Source organism: Canis aureus, chromosome 38 (assembly GCF_053574225.1).
Source record: "Canis aureus isolate CA01 chromosome 38, VMU_Caureus_v.1.0, whole genome shotgun sequence".
In the NCBI taxonomy this organism is placed as follows: domain Eukaryota; kingdom Metazoa; phylum Chordata; class Mammalia; order Carnivora; family Canidae; genus Canis; species Canis aureus.
This window is the reverse complement of record NC_135648.1, coordinates 2,794,221-2,816,126: the sequence shown is the minus strand read 5'-3', so window position 1 is coordinate 2,816,126 and position 21,906 is coordinate 2,794,221. Positions and strand designations below refer to the sequence as shown.

Sequence of the window (21,906 nt, the reverse complement as noted above, 5' to 3'; positions counted from 1 at the left end):
AGATTTGCTTTTTATTAAACATCCTTCCATAAAAGTACAACTATCCCCTCCCCACCCGATGTACATTACTTTTTCCACTAAACAAAAACTAGGTGATCTTATTTATTTTTAAAAGATTTATTTATTTATTCATGAGAGACGGCGGGGGGGCAGAGATACAGGTGGAGGGAGAAGCAGGCTCCATGCAGGGAGCCTGATGTGGGACTCGATCCTGGGACTCAATCCTGGGACTCCAGGACCACACCCTGGGCCAAAGGCAGGCGCCAAACCGCTGAGCCACCAAGGGATCCCAAAACTAGGTGATTTTAAAAAATAAAAATGCAGTCACCAGGTAATGTTACAACTCTATCAGAAAAGCACACCAGCTGAAGACAGAAGTTCCGAGAGAAATGCTGGTTGCCTGACTATCCCTGTAGCTTTGAGGACCACAATGAATACCCTAGAGCAGAGTCCTCGGGTCTGCAGGCTATCACTGTAGAGTGCCGAGAACCACAAGGAGGAAGCACACAAGTCCTGTTTCCAGATCTCGCATCTGTTATCCCGATGTTAACTACCAGGGCCTCCAGAACAAGCGTATGCAGGTGTATGGAGTGTCTGAGCGCTGAAGTGTAGGAGTGTTCTTATACTTGGTGTGTGTTGGGATGATGACTTTGAGGGGAAAGGAAGGTAGAGGGACTAACTATCCCTTGTGACGGTCTGTTGGTTCTCAATTATTTCTTTGAACAACTTATTTGTTTTTTCCTTTCACCTTAACATCTCATGTATAAATAGATTTGCAACTCATAAAGTAGTTTCACTTTCTCATTAATTCTGACAATCCAGGATATGGATACAATAATGCCATTTTAGAGGAGTCTTGGAGGGGTGGCCCAGTCCCATGAATACTAGGTTTGTGTCCTGGCACCACCACTTGACTCTCCAAATCAGGAGCTTTCCATACCATGGCTTCTCCATCCCTGCCCGATCTCTCGCCACTAGATCCTACTACTACCTCATCCCTGCCAACACCAAAGCAGTAAAGCCTATAAATTGAGTCTCACTATACTAAGTACCCACTATGCAATGGTATGGACTAGACAGCTCACACTTTATCTCCTTTACCCTGTAAAGACAGGCTCTATTATCTTCACAATCTAAATGTGTCCACAGAAGTTAGAAGGGGAGCCAACTGTTTAATGTCACACAGCTCCTATGTTACTATGCCGAGTGAGGACTCAAACCCCAGCGTCTGGCTCTAAAGTCCGCTATACATGAAAGCACACTGCCCCAGAAACAGCTCTTAGTGTTCCATAGTTTGTTGAGATGGTTAAAGACCACAGTCAAAGACAATCTGTAAGTTCCTAAGTAGGGTAAGTTATGCTATTAAAAAGACAAGGCTGCTCTTCAGCTAATTTTCTCCTGTTGATTTACTTTGTCTTTCACATCTCTGAAATGAAAACAAACCTAAATTTCAAGGGAAAGGTTGGGGCAGTGCCATCCAGGAAAGTGAGACAAGTAAAGGGCCGGGCAGCCCCGGAAGGCCCGCCTTCTGCGGTTGCCAGGCAACAGAGGAAAACAGCAAAAAGTGGCAGGATCATGGCCACGAACTACAGTGCCAACCAGGTAAGTCCTTTTTCCATCTCTAACGTTCAGTTTTGCCTTTTAGATTTTACCTTTGGACTTCCCTTCCCAGAAGATTCTGATTATTGAATGAATAGCTGAAAGTGGGGTGAGATAATATTTTTCACGTCCTTAGCTCCTCAGGGTAGAGAGGGCCCACGGACAAATGAAAGGTATCTCACGGTTAAGTTTGTAGGATGGAAACGAGAAACCAGCAGAGTTTTTTCCGTAAAGGGCCAAAGGATAAGTATTTTATTTTTAGGGCCAAGTGACAAAATTAGAGATGTAGGTACAGCAAGAGAAAATATTTTTCCAAAAAATTGACAAAATTCAAAATAGCATAATTGTAATTTTTTGTAATACTAATGAAAAAAAAAAAGAATTCTTTTGGGATGAGAAAACACTTCACTTTATTGGGATACAAAGCTACTGTTCTGGGCAGCCCCAGTGGCGCAGTGGTTTAGTGCCGCCTGCAGCCCAGGGAGTGATCCTGGAGACCCCGGATCAAGTCTGTCAGGCTCTCTGTATGATGCCTGCTTCTCTCTCTGCCTCTCTCTCTCTCTCTCTCTCTATGAATAAATAAATAAAATCTTAAAAAAAAAAAAAGCTACTGTTCCTTTTTATCAAATCAGTTGCAAATATTCATCTATAAAAACCATTCTTTGCTTTCTCAAGTCATCCCAAGACAGACAGGAGGATGGATGTGGCCCATGGGCCACAGTCTGCAGACCCGTAGTCTACACCAGGGCTGCCCAACAAAAAGATAATGAGAGTCATAAATGTAATTTAAAATTTTCTAGTAGCTACATAAAAAAAATTAATTCTAATAATATATTTAACGCAGTAAGTCTAAAATATTACTTCAATCTTTAATCAATATTTAAAAAGTTATAAAAAAGATGTTTACATTTTTTTTGTATTAACTCTCCAAAATTACAAAGCACCTCCATTGGGACTAGTCACATTTCAAAAATTTTTTTTTTTTAGGTATTTATTTATTTATTTATGATAGTCACAGAGAGAGAGAGAGGCAGAGACACAGGCAGAGGGAGAAGCAGGCCCCATGCACCGGGAGCCTGACGTGGGATTCGATCCCGGGTCTCCAGGATCGCGCCCTGGGCCAAAGGCAGGCGCCAAACCGCTGCGCCATCCAGGGATCCCAGGGACTAGTCACATTTCAAATGTCCAACAGCCACACGTGACAAGTGGTGCCATGTTGAACAGCATACATTTAGGCCAAAAAATTACATCCCTTCTATAGTGAGTTAAAGTCTAGCTTGGCTCTATAGGCCTTTTGGTCCTCAACTCTAAAGAACTGTGCCTCGTCATCATTTCCTGGGTATGAGGCCTTTGAACGTCACATCTTTCTCTCCACAGTATGAAAAAGCTTTCTCTCCCAAGTATCTGCAGAACTGGTCTCCGGCCAAGCCAACAAAAGAGGTATTGCATGTGCTCCTGCGGAGCCAGTATCTGATTCTTCCCACCATATCTGTAACTCACTGGCACCTAATTTCTTTAGCCTCCTCTAAATTCCCATATCCTTCTCTCCCTCAGCCCTTAGCTCAAATCCCTTGGACACCTATTCTCTCCTTTCTATTCCATTTTTCACAAGCACTTCTCTCCTCACCTCCTCCTCAGAGAATTTCTTCCCAAGAAGGCTACACTCAGATTATCGCCAATGATCGTGGTCATCTGTTGCCTTCAGTGCCCCGGTCCAAGGTGAGATACTGATCCCCATTCCTACTGGGGAAGGTAAAGAACTAGGGCACAGAATGGGAGTAACTGAGATGGAAGGTCTGCAATTTAGCGCAGCCACTATCCGGAAATTAAAGTTCAGTCTCATTCCCATTACAACGTGACTGCTCCTAAACTTCCAGCCAGTTTATCCAATATAATAAAGTTGCGCTTAGCACCCAGAATTCTTCAAACTGATGAATGAACACCTTCACATGATGATAAGACTTCTGCAGGGGGCACGCTGCCAGACTTAGCCTAGGGACACAGAATTTAAGTGAAGCCAGCAGAGCTAATGTGATGCAGAAATTAGAGTGATCTAAATGAGGAAGGGGGTAAAGGATGAGTGGGGAGACTGGGAGCCCGTTTTCAGTCTGATTTCAGCACCACACATCACAAGGTCGAAGGGTGGGAGGAAGAGAACACATCTGCCAATAGGTCAGCACTGGGAGTGAGATGCTGGGTGAAGAACCTCGTCGTCTTCCTTTTAGGAGAGTCCCTGGGGATCTTTCATGGGCACCTGGCAAATGCCTCTGAAGGTACCCCCTGCTCGGGTGACCCTGACCTCCCGTTCAGTTGCTGGTGCTGCCTCCCTCACCAAATGGATACAGAAAAATCCAGATTTGCTCAAGGCCTCCAATGGGCTGCGTCCTGAAATCTTCGGCAAGGTAAGTATTCCTCCCACCTAACCTCAAATCCTATTATCTGCATTTCTTTTCAACCTCAGAAATGCCTCTGGTTATGCCACCACTATTCCAGCAGGGGGAACCTCTACCCAGCTCTGTCTCACCTTGCCTAGTCCCCATCCGCTGACCCAAAGAGATGAGCTAAGGACCTATTTCCCTCACAGCACAAAAATGACTGGATCTGTCCTTTTGTCCATGGATGGTACAGGGAGATAGGGAATTGGAATTCTAAGATGGACTGGAAATGATCTAGGCCGGACCAGAAACATGATAGTCTCTTCCACTCTACCCAACAGCCTCATGATCCAGACGGTCAGAGGAAACTTGGGAAGTCTCTTACAAAGACGGTACAACAAGCACCAAGTCCAATCATAATTCCAAGCTCTCCAGCTGCAAACCTCAACTCCCCAGACCAACCCCAAAGCTCACACCCCTCTGCAGGTCACACTCCAGGTCCCCAAAGCCCAGTTAGCTCTCTTAAAACCCCACCTGGATGCCCGTGTACGCCAGAACACTGGGCAAACCCTAGTTCAGCTGAGGTCCAGAGATACAAACTTGGAGCTCCAGAAGCACCGCAGGACCACACTGAGAAAAAGCTGTCTAGAGACTGAGTGAAGTCGGCCAGACCTCCCCGTGAGGAATGTAGAACAGGGAAAGTATAGGGTGGGAATAAAGGCAAACTTGGAAAATAAACATCATTTGTTGAATCTATTACTGATTGGAATGTTCTCCTCCTGTTACGGCTGCCTCTTACAACCCATGACTAGGAGGTGGGTTGGGGTAAATAAAGTAGGAAAAAGATCATGATGGGGGCTCAAGGTGGAACATGTTTTTACAAGGACTGAGTCAGTTTTGCTCCAAAAGTGACCAAGACTAAAACTATAGCAAAAGAAACCTCCCAAAGAACCAGTTTCTTACTCTCAACCCCTCATTTTTCATCCTGAGCATGCACAACTACAACTTCCAAGTCAGAAATACAATTGCTTATTAGAGTATGCATGTCTGGAAAAGATGCGGGAAGAGGAGGTATGGAAAGTCAGCACAAAAGACACTACCCTCATCTCTGACTTCACAGCTGATGACAGAACAGAGGGCAGACCAACTAGAGTTATGAAAGTAAAACTCAAGCAAAAGTACCTATGTATGTAGTTTGAAAACTGAAGATACAGAAGGGATTAGAAGAAAACCAGAGAGAGATAGTAAGTAGTTATTCAGGGCAGAATAACAACTATGAGGACCACTCTACCCCAACCCCAATCACCCAAATGGTAAGAAGCCGCCAAAAAGGTAAGAAGTTCCCCAACCACTTCCCAGCTTCCAACATCTGCTTATCATTCTCCTATTCTGTGTCTTCCTCGCGCTGGCTGTTCAACTGCATGCCCTTGCCAAGCTTTTCCCAGCTCCAATGCCAAAGTGTTCCCTTGCGAACACTTGTCCCCTACTCCAAGGAGAGGCACGGAGGACTTAGGGTTTAAGCTGGAAGAAGGCTACAAAGGCTTCCCAGGGCTAGTCTAGCAGAAAGGGAGAAGTGATCATCATGTAAAGCCAAAGACCACTTGGGGGCCGTTGAGGAAGACGGCTGAGGTAGCAGGTCCCCATGGCCTTAGCTTTCAGGAGGTCTTCTTGTCCAACTGCCACTAATTACAGTCATCATTCCTCCTCTCTAACCCACAGCTCTAACCGGTTTCCCAACAACTCCAGACAAGATCCATCTGTTACCCTTGAGATTCCAAAGACTATCAAAGCAGCACTCCTGCCAAGGTAGTTAGGGATTTAAGAGGCTGGCCCACGGGGGTTTTAAAAGCAGCAAGTTTCTCCATCAAATTACAGATTTTTGCCAGGTCTTCAACATCCCTCCTCTCTTATCTCGGCTCTCCTTTCTCTTCCAGCCTATATACTTAGCTCATCATCCCTTAGCTGCTACCTCCACTGGTCCTCTGGCTCCCTTACTGGATCATCATTTGCTGGACTCTACCCTGAGGTCTATGAGCTGTTCTCACTGGGATTCAGGACCCTGTGATAATGCAAAGCTTTCCACATGCTTAACCTCCTTTCTCTTGCTCCTTCCTTCTGAGGCTTCTGCACAATATTCAATCTCTGGTTACTTGCATTTGATTCCCTAAAAATTGTTCCAGTGGTCAGCTGCAGGACAAGCTGTTTCCCTCCTGAGAAAGGTCAGAGTGGGAGATGAAAATGCTTAGGACCAGAGGAAAAAGGGAGGAAACTGGCTCCTCCCCAACCACGATTCTCTTGGTTTCTCTAGATTTCAAGGAGAGTCAAAGACAAAATGAGTATTTTAATTCAGTTTCAGAAACAGATGTCACATGAATTTGGATTAGAAAAGAGCCTTGTTTTTCCAGAAATGCAGGGGGAAAAAATAACCCTTAATAGATTCAATATAATTTTCTGGATCTTCCCTTTGCTCTAAAAGCTATATATCTTCTCCCCAAACCTGCTTTAAGAGTCAACTGACCCTCCTGATCTCCCTCTAGCTGGGACAGGGTCATTCCCCTCCACCCCCATCCCTCTTCTTTCAGCCACACTGTGTGGGTGCTGAAGACCCTGACCAATGAACAGAACTGTCCTTTAAGCTAGCAACCCACAGGCAGTGGCACCCACAGCCCCACTCCCAGTCCCCACGGCAGAGGCCACAGAGCTGGCATTGTTTCCACTGTCACAGGAAGAAGGAGCCAAAAGCTGACTGTCAGCACAAATCAAGGCCCAATATGGAGAGAAAATGAGGGCTTCGAGGCCCAGAGTAGGCTGCAAGCTAGGGGCAGGAAAAGGGAAGTTTTGAGTCATTCCATCTTCAGAAACAAGGGAGCAAAACTGGACCCTTTCCCGCTGCTATAGTTCTATTAGGTACTGTTTCCCTAAGCTCCAAGGGAATATGCAAGCACAAAAGGGTCTAAATAAATCAGGAGAATTTTGCCTTGGCTGGAGAAGAGAGTGACAAACAGGAAGATAGGTCAGTGAATCATTTATGGGAAGACAATGCTGGGAACTCCAGCTCTTTACATGGCTGCCAGCCCTACAGAGGACAGCACAGTAAGAACCAAGACAGCCACTCCAGACTGGTACAGCTGGGGAATCTTCAGGCCTTTCCCTAGGTCCCATATCTGCAGAAAAAAGAAAAGAAAAAAAAAAGGAAGAATTTCAGCAATCAGCATCCAGGGTACTCTCCTTTCTAAGAAAGGAGCTCCACCTCACGGAACGGGCCACTCCTCCCTGAGTGGTTCTAGGGAACAGCACTTCAGCACCCACCTTCACCTTTCCCAAAACCCACAACACGGTACCCACCACCCTCACAGTGACAGGAAAAGGTATACATACAAAATATAGCCCATACATATAAAAGCTTCCAGACCTAAGAGATAAAATTCCCTCATGATAACACAACCAAATCAATGCTTCCCTAAGTGTATTCCTCCACAAACTAGTTCCTCAGAATGCTAAAGGTGTTATATGGGGGAGAAAAGCTTCAAGGTCAAATAGATTTAGTAAACATTTAGCTGGGATCCCTGGGTGGCACAGCGGTTTAGCGCCTGCCTTTGGCCCAGGGCGCGATCTTGGAGACCCGGGATCGAGTCCCACGTCAGGCTCCCTGCATGGAGCCTGCTTCTCCCTCTGCCTGTGTCTCTGCCTCTCTCTCTCTCTCTGTGTGTGACTATCATAAATAAATAAAAAATTAAAAAAAAAAAAAACATTTAGCTGCAAGACAGGAATATAAGATACATGATGATTTCTCAGATACAGTCAGGCACAGACCTCCCCTCCCACCACTTGAGAAGTAAGAGCTATCAGAGAACTAATATTCTAAAAACAAAAACAACAACAACAACAACAACAACAACAAAAACCCCTCTGGGATCTATAACACTAATTCCCAATTTTGTTTGACAGTGTATTTATAGCAAAAGTTCATGAAAGAATAAGCAATATTTGCCATTAGTATGTGTGCTGCATTCTACATATTATATGCTATTAAATTTCCGGGGTGTGTGTGTGTTTTAAAGTAAGCTCTACGCCAAATGTGGGGCTTAAACTCATGACCTCAAGATCAAGAGTCATATCTCTACCAACTCTACCAGCCAGCCAGGGGCCCCTAAATTCCTGGTTTTGTTGATAACAACCCACTAAAAATTGATTTTTTTTTCTACCCACTACATCAAAACCAGGGTTTTAAAAACACTGATCTAGCTTCTCTTGTGCTCCACGGATACTAATGTATTATACTCTAAGTCATTAAAAGATCCCCTAAGGCAAAAGTAGAATTTTTAGGTTCTATGCTTTCCACACTTGACTGCCCCAATACAACACAAATGCCCACACTTCGTGTTTTTGTTTTTTTTTTTTTAAGATTTTATTTATTTATTCATGAGTCACAGAAAGAAGTAAGAGACAGGCAGAGGGAGAAACAGGCTCCCCGGGGTAGCCCAATGTGAGACTGGATCCTAGGACCCCAGGATCCCACCCCAGCACACTTTGAACATTAAACTAAAGGAGTAATTAAGAGAAAAGTTAAGAGGGCAACCCGGGTGGCTCAGCGGTTTAGCGCCACCTTCAGCCCAGGGCGTGATCCTGGAGTCCCGGGATCAAATCCCACATCAGGCTCCCTGCGTGGAGCCTGCTTCTCCCTCTGCCTATGTCTCTGTCTCTTTCTCTCATGAATAAATAAAATCTTTTTTTTTAAAAAAAAAAAAAGAGAAAAGTTAAGAGCTAGAGGGAACGAGGATGGGGGAGTAAGGAATAAGCCTCTACTTAAGTTTAGATTAGGAGTCTAGGAGATTCCACTATAGAGCTATTTGGCTTATACAGGCACAGTGTTTTACCAAAAAAAATCAAGTCCTACTGCCTGGTGGTGATGGGGAGGTACTGTCTAGAATGCCAGGGACCCTGTCACTTCCCACTCCTCTATATCAATTCTGACCAAGTTCAGAGGGGCAAAAGCTAGGACTGTCTATCATGGAGAACAGATCAAATCCTGTCCCACACTCAGAGCCAGTACTTGCTACAAGAAAAAATAAAAGCAGATTCAAGGGCTTAAGAAAAGCCTTTAGGCTCCTCACTCTTCTCAACAAAGAGATTGCCATGACAGGCAGGAACCCAGGCAGAAAACCTTGAGTGAGTTCTGAGATTTTGCAAAACCTCTTCCCCTCCCCGCCCCCTCCCTTCATACCGAGACAAAAGCAAATATATGGCCAGCCCCACTAGAGCCAGGATGTGAACAGAGGAAGCTGATCAGCTGATTTTCATTAGAGGATTTGTTCTGTGGAATAAGATGTCATTAATGGAAATGCCCTCCCTCTCCATCCCCTCCCGGAGGGAAGTGAAGTCATTGTGAATCAAACTGAACATTGCCCCAGGGAACAGCTATAGATACACTTAATTAAATAGGTCATTTCATCTCTCACTTTTCTGATTCCATTAAACTGTTTATTGGACCAGAATGAAATTCCGAAAGTGCTTGTCTCTGGATTCTGATGTGGAAGTTATAAAGGTCAGATTAAGGCAACAGTATCCACCTCCCAGATGGCTCATGTTAGGAAGGGACTGAAGACAAGACAGAATGGAATCATAACTCTGTTCTTGGGAAAGAAAGCAAGACTAAGGGTAGGGAGACCACAAAACATGAAATCTTAAAATGCTGGAGGAGGGACTGATCTCTAACCTGGGGTAGGCATGACTGAGCTTTAATTCCTTTTTAAAGAGAAGGAAGGGCCCCTGACTCTGACTCTTGGTGATCAGGATCTCAGGGTCCTGGGGTCCAGCCCTGTCTAGGCTCTGCACTCAGGACACTCATCTGCCTGTCCCCATCTCTCTGTTCCTCCCCACGTGCACAGGCGCCACATACACATGTACACACTCTCAATCTCTCTCTCTAATAAATAAAATTTAAAACAAATAATAACAATTTTTTTAAAAGAGAGAGAAAAGGAGACACTAGTTTTGAATTGACCCAAAAGTCACATAGGAGGCAGCACGGACAGTTTTCAGGCCAGTGTTTTTACTTTATCCTTTATCCAAATACTCCTTACCCCCAATATTAAAGTCTGGGATCCTAGGTACCCAGTTGCTGATAAAATTGGCCCCATTCTCTCCAAGAGTTCAACAAAACCCAAAAGCAGTTAACACAATCCAATGTCAAGATGACAAAAGTTAATATATATGGCTCCAGCTGCACTTGTCACTCTGGGTTGACAGGAATGTTATACTGAAAGCAGTGACCACCTAGCTCAGAAGCCCAGGGGCTAGCATAGAGCCTGACACATAGTAGGTACAAATTAATTATCTAGTCAATATGCCTTCTATGTCAGTGGGATGACCTGGCTTCAGGGGTCTCTTTTAGTCTCTTAAAAACGGGACAGTTCAAACTGAGACCTTGCAGGTAATGACCAGACCTACACCCAGAGCTCAGCTGGACACCAGCAGGGCTGTCAAGAAGCGCACATGGGTCTAGTTTAGCTTTCCCCAACAGGCCCCTGAGCAAAGGTCCAGACAACAATAGGGGCAGCATAAACCCAGGCAATGAAGGAGAGAATCCTACACCCCCCTATACCCCCTTCGCCCAGAAAATGTATATCCACAATTAACTTACCAAATGTCGGATCCCATTCCAGGTGTGATACATGAGAGGGAAGACAAGTGCAAACTTGGCTGTGTAGATCAGAGATGGCCCCAGGCACAGGGACTTCACAAGTTCCAAATGAGACTCAAAGTTTCCAGGGACCAACAGGGCAGACAAGCCAAAAAGAGAGACCCCTGAGGAGAAAACCAAGTAAGCCCATTATAGCTGTCCACCAGCTACTACTACTAGGACACAAAACTGGGTTTTATAGGGCAGCCCTGGTGGCGCAGCGGTTTGGCGCCGCCTGCAGCCTGAGGTGTGATCCTGGAGACGGGGATCGAGTCCCACATCGGGCTCCCTGCGTGGAGCCTGCTTCTCCCTCTGTTTGTGTCTCTGCCCCTCTCTCTCTTTGTCTATGAATAAGTAAATAAAATCATTAAAAGAAAGAAAAAACTGGGTTCTATGACGTGCCCTGGCACCTCATAGGATTCTGACCCATGTATCTTACATTTGCCATACATATTAGCAGAATATTCTTCCTTTCATCAATTCCTCTCTACAAAGACTTCACCTGCCACTTTAGAAGCCACCTTCTGACTGTACCTACATTATCATCTCAGTAAGAAAAAGTAAAAACAGTATATTCAGTCCAAGGTAAAGACTGAGAAAAAATTTTAAATCATTCAAATCTCTACCACATACACAAAAAACGTAACTCAAAATGGATCAAAGACCTAAACGCAAGAGCTAAAACAATAGAACTCTGAGAAGAAACCATAGGAGTAAAATCTTCAGGACCCTAGATTAGACACTGGCTTCTTGGATATGTTGCCAAAACCATCGTGACAATAGAATAAATTGGACTTTAACAAAGTCAAAATTTTTCGTGCCGCAAACAATGTCATTAAGAACGTAAAAAATGAATAAAAGGCAGCAGAGGGACCACAGTCGATGGTAGTGTAACAGTAGGCATGGTGACAGATGGTGGTTGCAACTGTGCTGGGCACAGCATAACTTACAGAGAAGCTAAATCAGTATGTCCTACACCTGAAACCAACGTAACATTGTGTATCAACTATACTCAGACTGTGTGGTAAAAAGACAACACAAAGTGAGAGAAAATATTGCAGATCATATGTCTGTAAGGGATGTGCATCCAGAATATACTAAAGACTTTTTCAATTCAAAGATAAAAAGACGGCAGCCCGAGTGGCTCAGCGGTTTAGCGCTGCCTTCGGCCCAGGGTGTGATCCTGGAGACCCGGGATCGAGTCCCGCATCGGGCTCCCTGCATGGAGCCTGCTTCTCCCTCTGCCTGGGTCTCTGCCTCTCTCTCTGTGTGTCTCTCATGAATAAATATTTTTTAAAATAAATAAATAAAATTAAAAAAACAAAGATAAAAAGACAACCCAATTTAAAAATGGGCAAGGATTTTAAATAGGTATCTCTCCAAAGATAAATAAATAAATAAATAAATAAATGGCCAATAAGTATATGAAAAGATGCTCAACATCATTAGCTATTAGGGAAATCAAATCAAAACCATGATGAAAAGTTACTTCACACCTACTAGGATGTTATATCTAAACATAAAATTATGTGTACTTATATGAGATACATACATTTATATAAATATCAAATGTGTTTAATATTTTTTTTAGACAGAGAGAGAAAGAGAGAGAGAGAGACCAAGCCATTTTGGAAAGCAATCTGGCAGTTTCTCAAAACATTAATAGAATTAGGGTGCCTGGGTGGCTCAGTTGGTGAAGCGTCTGCCTTCAGCTCAGGTCATGATCCCAGGGTCATGATCCATGGGCTCCCTGCTCAGTGGGGAGCCTGCTTCTCCCTCACCTCTATCCCTTTCTGCATGGCGTTTACTCTCTTGCTCTCTCAAATAAATGAATAACGTAAAAAAAAGAAAAATTTAATAGAATTGACATATGACCTAGCAAATGGACTTCTAGGTATATACGCAAAAGAAATGAAACATAAGTCTACACAAAACCTGTACACAAATATTAATAACAGCATTATTCACAATAGCCAAAAATGGAAACAACTCAAATACCCATCAATTTATGAGTGGTTAATTAACTGTGGGACAGCTGTCCAATGGAATATTATTCAGCAGTAAAAAGAAATGAATACTAACACATGCTACATACAACATGGATGAACTTCAAAAACATAATGCTAATGGGATGCCTGGGTGGCTCAGCAGTTGAGCGTCTGCCTTCAGCTCAGGTGGTGACCCCGGGGTCCTGGTATCAAGTCCCACATCAGGCTCCCTGCGGGGTGCCTGCTTCTCCCTCTGCCTGTGTCTCTGCCTCTCTCTCTCTCTCTCTGTGCGACTATCATAAATAAATAAAAATTAAAAAAAACAAAACAAAACAAAAAAACAAAAAAAAAAACAAAACAAAACATGATGCTAAGTAAAACACACCAGTCACGGAAAACCACATACTGCAGAATCTGCTTACATGAAATGTTCAGCCCAGACAAGTCTCAGAGACAAAGTAGGTAAGTGGTTGCCTTGGGCAAGAGGATTGGGAGGAAAATGGGGAGTGAATGCTAATGGATATGGGGTTTCCCTTTGCAATGATTAGAATGTTCCAAATCTTATTGTGGTAACTGTTGTGCAACTCTGTGAATATACTAAAAAACCACTGAATTATACACTTCACTCAAGAAATTTTTTTTTTTTGAGAGAGAGAAAGAGAGGGAAACATGAATGGGGGAGGGGCAGAGGGAGAGAATCTCAAGCAGGCTCCATGCCCAGTGCAGAGTCCCACACGTAGCTCGATCTCACCACCGTGAGATCATAACCTGAGCCAAAATCAAGAGTCAGATGCTTAACTGACTGAGCGACCCAGACACCCTGAATTATATACTTTAAATAAGTGAATTGCATGGTAGGTGAATCATGTCACAAAGAACTGTTAAAGAAACAATCTTTACCACAATGACTGCTACCTAGTTTCCACCTCTACACATTTCTACCAGTAAGTGTGGCTCATTACAGAGCAATTCTGAACAGCAGGGTGAAGAGCATGGCTTTTGAAATATACAGGATTATTTTAACAAGTATCTAATTTTCCATTTCCTCTCAAGGCAGCAGAGTGATCAAATTGTGACAGCTCAACACTCCAAGGAATTTGTTGAAAGTCAGGTTATTGAGATGGCTATGCAAACTCTTTCCAAGATCCTAAAGAACATGAACTATTTATAGTAGTAGTAGAGGGTGGAAAACAGCATGCACAGAGTATAACTTCTAGAGGTCCGTTCAGTTCTACTGCCGTCCAGTGAGGCAACCATGCACTCCTGTATTTCTTTCACAGGGATTTACTGAAAGCATTCTTTGTACTAAATCTGTACGGAATCTGTGGAAGGGAAAATGAAGACCTGGTCTTTGCCCTTGAGGAGCTTACAGTTTAGTAGGAGAGACACTTAAGTAAATCAATTACAGTCCAAGGTAAGGTGCTAGAGGGTACTAGCACCATAACAAAGCCCTGTAACAAAGGCATATGTGTGCACAGGGTGCTGGAGAACAGAAAGTAGTAGAACAAGCAAAATCCATATGGTAGGAGGGGAGAGTATTCTGAAAAGCTTTTTCTCAGGGGTGTACTTTAGTTAAGTTTTGAGAAAAGGGATTATGGGGTAAGGAAATGGGGAGTGGCAGGACACATCAAAGAGGGCCTTATATGCTAAACTACAGAGTTTAAACTTGATCCTACCAGTCAAGGATGACAGATTTCATCCTGGTGCCAAACAGCTCATCTCAGTACCAACCCATATCAATTAATAATAGCTATCTAAAGTATTCTGAGACATCCAGATGGCCAACGGATACATGGAAAGATGCACAATATCACTAATCATCAGGGAAATGCAAATCAAAACCACCATGACATATCATATCACATTAGTCAGAATGGCTAGTATCAAAAAGAGAAGAAAGACCAAGTGTTGACAAGGATGTGGAGAAAAAAGAAACCTTGCACACTAAGAATGGGAATGTATGTAGTATGGAGGTTCCTCAAAAAAATTAAAAATAGGGGATCCCTGGGTGGCTCCCCGGTTTAGTGCCTGCCTTTGGCCCAGGACGCGATCCTGGGGTCCCGGGATCGAGTCCCACGTTGGGCTCCCGGCATGGAGCCTGCTTCTCCCTCTCCCTGTGTCTCTGCCTCTCTCTCTCTATCATAAATAAATAAATAAATCTTTAAAAAGAAAAAAAAAGGAATAAATTTGAGACTGGAATCCAGCCTAACCTATAAAAAAAAAATTAAAAACAGAAACACCATATGATCTGAAAATTCAACTACTGGATATTTACCCAAAGAAAACAAAAACACTAATTTGGGATGCCAGGCTGGCTCAGTTGGAGGACTCTTGATATCAGGATCGTGAGTTAAGCCCCATGTTGGTTGTAGAGATTGCTAAAAAAAAATAAATAAACTTTAAAAATCCCACTAATCCCTTATATTTATGGAAACATTATTTATAATGGCCAAGTGTCCATCAGTGGATGAATGGACAAAGAATATGTGGGAGTGAAGGTGGTAGGGGGAACAGGTGAAACAGATAAAGGGGATTAAGAGATACAAACTTCCAGTTATAAAATAAATAAATCACAGAGATGAAAAGTATAGTACAGGGAATACAGTTGGTAATACTGCAATGACACTACATGGTGACAGGTAGTGACTTCACTTATCCTAAACACTGACTAATATATAGAGTTGTTAAATCAATACTGTACACCTGAAATTAAAAAAAAAAAAAGTGTTACAGTGGGAAGGATTCTTAGACTGCATCATACATAGAAACAATGGCCTGCCCTGGCCTCAGGAGGGGATGGTTACTTGGGTCAAAAGTGGCATTCCTAATGGGACTGGTAAGTCATCAAGAGTTTTATTTATTTACTTATTAAGATTTTATTTATTTATTCATGAGAGACAGAGAGAGAAGCAGAGACACAGGGAGAGGGAGAAGCAGGCTCCCTGCAGAGAGCCCGATGTGGGACTTGATCCCAGGACCCCGGGGTCACGACCTGAGCCAAAGGCAGACTCTACTCAACCACTGAGCCACCCAGGTGTTCCTCACGTCCAGTGTAACACTTTTTTTTTTAAGATTTTATTTATTTATTCATAGAGATGCAGAGAGAGAGAGAGAGAGGCAGAGACACAGGCAGAGGGAGAAGCAGGCTCCATGCAGAGAGCCTGACGTGGGACTCGATCCCGGGTTTCCAGGATCACGCCCTGGGCTGCAGGCGGCGCTAAACCACTGCGCCACCGGGGCTGCCCCAGTGTAACACTCCTGATGAGGGACTAAATTAAAAAAATTAATGAAATAAACAAAATCTTAAAAAAAAAAAAAACAACTGGACAGTCATATGGTCAGATATGCCCTTTGTAAAGGTCAGCCTGGCAGCAACAGGGGAATAGGTGAGAGGAGTCAGTGGAGGCAGAAAGTCTGAATAGGATGCTGTAATAATTCCAAGTCTCCAGCGGATGAAGGTGATGGCTTGACTGAAGATAGTAACAGGGAGAATAGAGAATGGAAAATTCAGTACAATTTGAGGATATGGGGTAAATGAACTAAGTCAAAGACTGTGGTTTTGCATGGGCTACTAACGAGATAATGCCCTTCACCTATACAGGGAATGAAGGAAATGCAGGCTGTTTTTAGTTTCATTCAGTTTAGATTTGTCTGAGGACTGATGTTGATCACTGTACAGTATCGCTAGGCTGGAGGGACCCAAGGAACATCACGTGAGGATATGCAATACGCAGCTGGCTAAAGATGTAAAGCTAGCTGGGCTCTGGCTCCTGCATGTGAGCAATGAGTGAGGTTTAAAGCATGGATGGGGCAACCAGGGAGGCAAATCCACTTGACTATGAAGTCCTCAAGGGCAAGGGCCATGACTCACTCATTTCTGTAACCAATAACCACAGCATTTCACACAGTGAGCAGCACAAAGCCAATTCTCAAGTCTACTGGGTCGAGGAGTACAGCTGGCAACGTGGGACTTGCGACTTGAGACTGAAGTGGGGGCCACCTGTGGTGTCTGTGCTAACTCTGAGTAGTGAGTATCAGCACCACATGGAATTGGAGACATCCAGCTGCTGTCTGGAGAACTGGAAAATCTGTTGTTAAACAAATGTTGAGAAACATGCATTTAAGAGATGCTCAGTGGCTCAGTGGTTGAACATCTTTGGCTCAGGTCGTGATCCTGGGGTCCTGGGATTGAGTTCTGCATCAGGCCCCCCGCAGGGAGCTGCTTCTCCCTCTGATTTAGGTCTCTGCCTCTCTCTGTGTCTCTCGTGAATAAATAAATAAAATTTTTTAAAAAAAGGAAAAACATGCATTTGGTGTCAGAAGTGTTGTGAATAAAATCAGTTCAGGAAAGAGCCTTTTTTGAAAGAACAGAGAGGCAGCCAGCCAATAAGGTCTCTCTTGTAATTACGTCTGGATTAGAATTTGTGTAATGATCCCCAGATCTCCTTGACCCCCCAGAGACATCATTCATTTATTTTTTCCTGACTACAAAAACATTGCAAAGAACTAAACATACAGAAACATATGGTTTAGAAAAGTTCCCCATAATCTCACTGCTCAGAAATAACCATTTTGTGTATATCCAGAGACACTGTCATTTTATTTATTTTAGTACCCAACTCATCAGAAAAATACACCTCTTTCAAATGTAGTTATTGCTACAGCCATCGTTTACTTAAAATTTAAGTAATTAATCTTCATAACAATCTGAAAAATTAGTACCACCTTCGTTTCACTAACAGCTGAAAAAAAATGAAGTTCAGAAACATTAAGAAGTGTATCCAAGTGTACTGAGCATTAAGTGAAGGGGCAAGGATTCGAACACAAAACCCAGATTCTTTCCACTAACACTTTTTTCTTAAGCGCATATAAACTCCTGACTCATAACTGTTCTTTTAGACTTGCTGGTGCTTCCATCAAAAAAATACTGATCTTGAAAAAACTGGCTTGGGATTATACAGTAGAATGGTGTTGAGAACAGCTTTTTTTTTTTTTTTTTAAACATTTTATTTATTTATTCATGAGAGACACACAGAGAGAGGCAGAGACACAGGCAGAGGGAGAAGCAGGCTTGCTGCGAGGAGCCTGATATGGGACTTGATCCCAGGACCCAGGGATCATGATCTGAGCCAAAGGCAGCTGCTCAACCACTGAGCCACCCAGGCCCCCAGTGTTGAGAACATCTGATTTATTTTGAGACATTCTTTTGCTTTTGAATGGATTTAACTAATTGACAAAATTCTGTAACATTCATTGAAGCAAAGGCTGAAGACACTGCTGTTCACATCCTGGGATTTCCATTAGTTCTGACTCTGGGAGGTTATCTGACAGTAGGTGGTATTATTCTAAGATGAGGCAGTCCTATCAGCCTGGCCTTCCAGAGGTTAGGGTTGCTCTGAGGGTCTATTCCTGGGTCTCAGTGGTCACACTGCAGTCACATTGGGTGCCCAGATCAAGGCTGACTCTGTGTGCACATCTAAGGCACGTGTGTGGCTGCTGAAGTTTCAGAGCTGGAGGTTTTGCCCTGAAATTCAAAGAACAGTAGAGGGGCTCCTGGGATCTTCTAACTTTCTATCTGTCCAATTGTCAAAGATCCTTGAATCCTCTCAGGTCATATCTTCTTCCCAAATCTTCTCAAACTATCTTAGTTCATAGTATCTCAGTGTTCTCAGTAATGTATTTCAGGGTGCCCCTAAGCTAAAAGATATACCTAACAGTTTTGTTTCTTAAGTAATCGATTCAAGCAACTCAGATGTATGCCGTGCTGGGTACAGAACAACATATCCAACCTTGGGTATCAGACTGGACAGGAGCATCATCATTTCCTGTTCCACACTGACCTCCAGGCTGAAGAATCAGCCCTTCAGTGTGAGCCTGTTTGAATGCATAGGCAAACCTACCGCTCAGGCAGTCAGCTTCTTTCCTGGAAAAGCCAAAGCCTTACATACAGACTTAATAAGTAATTACTAGAACGCTGAAGTGGCTGTTTTTTTTTCCTCCTGGGCTTTTCGTGAGATGGGCCATTAGTCACTAATTCTCAAAATGTGATGTGTTATGTATCCCTTAGGAATCGTGGTCACTGAGGGAGGATAGAGGAAGTAGCAAGAATACAACCTCTGGGGCCAGGCAATGTGAGTTCAGTCCCCACTCTGACACTAACCAGCTACTATAGCCTCACTTCCTCTTCTGCTTATATTACTACCCCTTTTAGATTATGAGAATTAAGTACTAGATATGAAGTTCCTAATACAGGCCTGGTGGTGATTATTATTTAATGCTTGGATATTTAATTCCATGCCATTTAGAAAAATATCATTTGTAGTTGGAAATCTCATTCTCAGCCTGTCCTACTTCGCACTGCTACACCTCTGCCCTTGCACTACACTAAGATGAAGCTGCCAGAACCCACGGTCGCCAGAAGAGAAAATGCTTCTCAGAAACATTTTACTTCTTCTCAAGGGAGGAACGCTCCTAACCCTGCCCCACTCCAGAGGCTTCGGGGAAGCCACTAACTCGACTTAACATGATGAGATTACTGCAAGGACACTTCAGATATAAGAGCAATTGGGTATTGTCACCCAGAATTTGAATCATTACTTGGACAGCTCCACCAAGGCTCTTTCACATGTTTTCATTTTCATTTGCAGTGACATCTGCAGGGGCTTGCTGGGAAGAAGTGCCTGAAAGAGCTCATGATGGCTCCTGGAAGTGGCTGCAGGATATCCTGACCGTCTGCCCCGTTCTGTATACAGCACTTTACTGCAGTGGAGCAGGCTGGAGCTGGTCCTGGCAGCCAAGTGAAGAAAGCCCCATTTAATTTGAGCAATTAGATAGAACAGCTTCAGTGGCTTTATATTCCCGAATTATACTGCTTAGCTGTTAGAGGGTCCCTCCTCAGGCTCTGTGGTTCTAGGAGGAGAGGCTATTGCCCGCTTCCCGGTATCCTAGATATTAATTTGGTTTCCTCTCATAAATTTTTCACTTGTAATGAGGAAAGCTTTGGCCAGTCACTTTTGATTACATTAACTGATTGGTATTCCTTGTTCAAAGATGTGATTCGATAAGAAAATATATATTTGTTTTTTTCCCCCAGTTCCAGGCACATAGATCCTGAAAGCTTTGGAACCTCTAGAGTGATTAAGTATCTTTACTATGCTGGTGACATATGACAATGACTGGTGGCTGGGGGCCTCTAGATAGCTTCAGGATGAGGGCCTGTTGACAGAAAGATCAAGGCAAGATTGAGGGTTAGAACTTTCATCCCTATCTCCCCATCCCCACCCCTCACATATCTGCAAAGGAGTGGCTGGTGATTGAGCTAATGGCCAACAATTTAATCAATCTTGCCTAGGTGATGAAACCTCCATAAAAGCTCCTGAACTATAGGGTTTGGACAGCATTCAGGCTGCTGAACACATGAGGTACTGACAGGGTGGTGTTAAAAAAACAACAAAAAAAAGAACCCCAAAAAACCACAGGCCTAACATGACACTTAGGCCAAATCAGCAAACCTAACTTAATGTCTAACTTAACTGCAGTTTCAACTCTCCAGGAGTGTAACCTTTAACCAGTCAACAAGGAAATTCCTGGTCAATACTAGGACATTTACTGATATATACCTTCCACTCGCCTTAGGAGGGTAACCTTGCCTAAACAATGCATTCCTTGTTAATAAATAAATTAAAAATAAATAAATAAATCCCTCCCTTTCTAAAGATTTTATTTTTAATTAATTGCTATACCCAACATGAGGCTCAAACTCACAATCCCAAGATCAAGAGCCTCCTGCTCCACTGACTGAGCCAGCCGGGAGTCCCTGTTTGTTTTTCAAGATTTTATTTATTTATTCATGAGAGACACAGAGACAGAGGCAGAGACAGAGGCAGAGGCAGAGGGAGAAGCAGGCTTCCTGAGGGGAGCCTGATGTGGGATTCACTTCTAGGACCCTGGGATCACACCCTGAGCTGAAGACAGACGCTCAACCACTGAGCCACCCAGGCGTCCCTGTTTTTGTTTTTTTAAAGATTTATTTATTCATAAGAGACACAGAGAGAGAGAGACAGGCAGAGACACAGGCAGAAGGAGAAGCAGGCTCCGATCCCAGGACTCCAGGATCATGCCCTTGGCCAAAGGCAGGCGCTAAACCGCAGTCACCCAGGGATCCCCCCATTTTTGTTTTATAAAGCCTTCTCTCTACCTTTAAAAACTTTGTCTAGCTCAGCTGAGCATCTCCTTGCTAGATGGGATGCTGCCCAATTCATGAATCAATGAATAAAACCAATTAGATCTTCATATTTACTCAGCTGCATTTTGGTGTTATCTAACACCAGAAAGGGCACGGAAGCTCCATGCACACTCCCCGCTCTCCTCCCTTATACCTTGCCCTACATTTCTCTTCCATTTGGCTGTTTTGAGTTGCTCTGGTGAGCTATTCTAGCAAATTATCGAGGAACCTGAGGAAGTGGTCATGAAAACTCTGATTTATAGCCAGAATTAGATCTAGTATTTAATTTCTCATGATCTTTTTTTTTAAGGTTTTATTTATTTATTCATGAGAGACACAGAGAGAGAGAGAGAGAGAGAGAGAGAGGCAGAGACACAGAGAGAGGAAGAAGCATTCTGGACCGTTCTTATACCCACCAGAGGATACTATATACTTCACTCATAGCTGCATTCCTCTAAAATGTCTGCTACTTAGCATCCATCTGTTCTTCTTCTAAACTCCTTATTTTTATTGTTGTATGTCCTACACCTTGGTCATTGCCCTCCTCCCCACTCCTTCCCACCAGCCTCACTCACGCTACAGCTTAGCCTAGCCCCCTCCCATTCTCAAGGTATTTACCTGGTTTCATCTAGATTGCTACAATATTAGTCACTGTAGAAAATCATGAGTATTTTAATCCCTACAGCATCCAAGCAATGGACGAGTGTTACTGGCCTTACCTTTCTATGTTTTATTTATTTTTTATTTTTAAACAATATTTATTTACTTAGTTGAGAGAGAGAAGAGAGCACAAGCAAGGGAAGAGGGGGAAGCAGGCTTCCCATTGAGCAGGAAGCCCAGTGCAGAACTCCATCCCAGGACCCTGGGATCATGACCTGAGCCAAAGGCAGATGCTAAACCAACTGAACCACCCAGGCTCAGTTTTAAAGAATTGTTTATAAAGTTCTATTTCTGTTTTTCCCCTTTTTTAAGGTGGGGAGAGGGGCAGAGGGTGAGAGAGAATCTCCAACAGACTCCACACCCAGAATGGAGCCTGAC

The 21,906-nt window shown here is 43.4% G+C and overlaps 2 protein-coding genes across 3 annotated transcripts in view; one reads left to right on the top strand and one right to left on the bottom strand.

The window, feature by feature from the left end:
• Positions 1-1,456: 1,456 nt before the first annotated feature.
• CFAP126 (cilia and flagella associated protein 126) lies at positions 1,457-20,323 on the top strand. Of its 2 annotated transcripts, none has more exons than XM_077886766.1 (5): positions 1,457-1,602; positions 2,977-3,318; positions 3,825-4,001; positions 18,712-18,775; positions 19,292-20,323. In XM_077886766.1, the coding sequence occupies exons 1-5, from the start codon at positions 1,576-1,578 to the stop codon at positions 19,459-19,461; spliced, it is 780 nt and encodes a 259-aa protein (XP_077742892.1). In that variant the 5' UTR covers positions 1,457-1,575; the 3' UTR covers positions 19,462-20,323. The 2 variants fall into 2 exon arrangements, with proteins under 2 accessions (XP_077742892.1, XP_077742893.1); XM_077886767.1 differs by lacking the exons at positions 18,712-18,775; positions 19,292-20,323 and adding an exon at positions 4,316-4,730 and having other exon boundaries at positions 1,466-1,602; positions 2,977-3,039; positions 3,238-3,318.
• The window catches only part of SDHC (succinate dehydrogenase complex subunit C), a 38,152-nt gene continuing 22,541 nt past the window's right edge, over positions 6,296-21,906 (bottom strand). Inside the window, exons 5-6 of the mRNA XM_077886768.1 lie at positions 10,618-10,781; positions 6,296-7,138 (exon numbers count right to left, since the gene is read on the bottom strand). Of these exons, the coding sequence (XP_077742894.1) occupies positions 7,034-7,138; positions 10,618-10,781 (269 nt within the window). The 3' untranslated portion in view covers positions 6,296-7,033. The remainder of the gene's footprint in view (positions 7,139-10,617; positions 10,782-21,906) is intronic.

Coding starts and splice junctions, on each gene's coding strand:
- CFAP126 (XM_077886766.1), top strand. CDS start 1,576: ATGGCCACGAACTACAGTGCCAACCAG. Junction 3,319..3,824: donor CTTCAGTGCCCCGGTCCAAG/GTGAGATACTGA, acceptor TCTTCCTTTTAG/GAGAGTCCCTGGGGATCTTT. Junction 4,002..18,711: donor GTCCTGAAATCTTCGGCAAG/GTAAGTATTCCT, acceptor TGTATCCCTTAG/GAATCGTGGTCACTGAGGGA.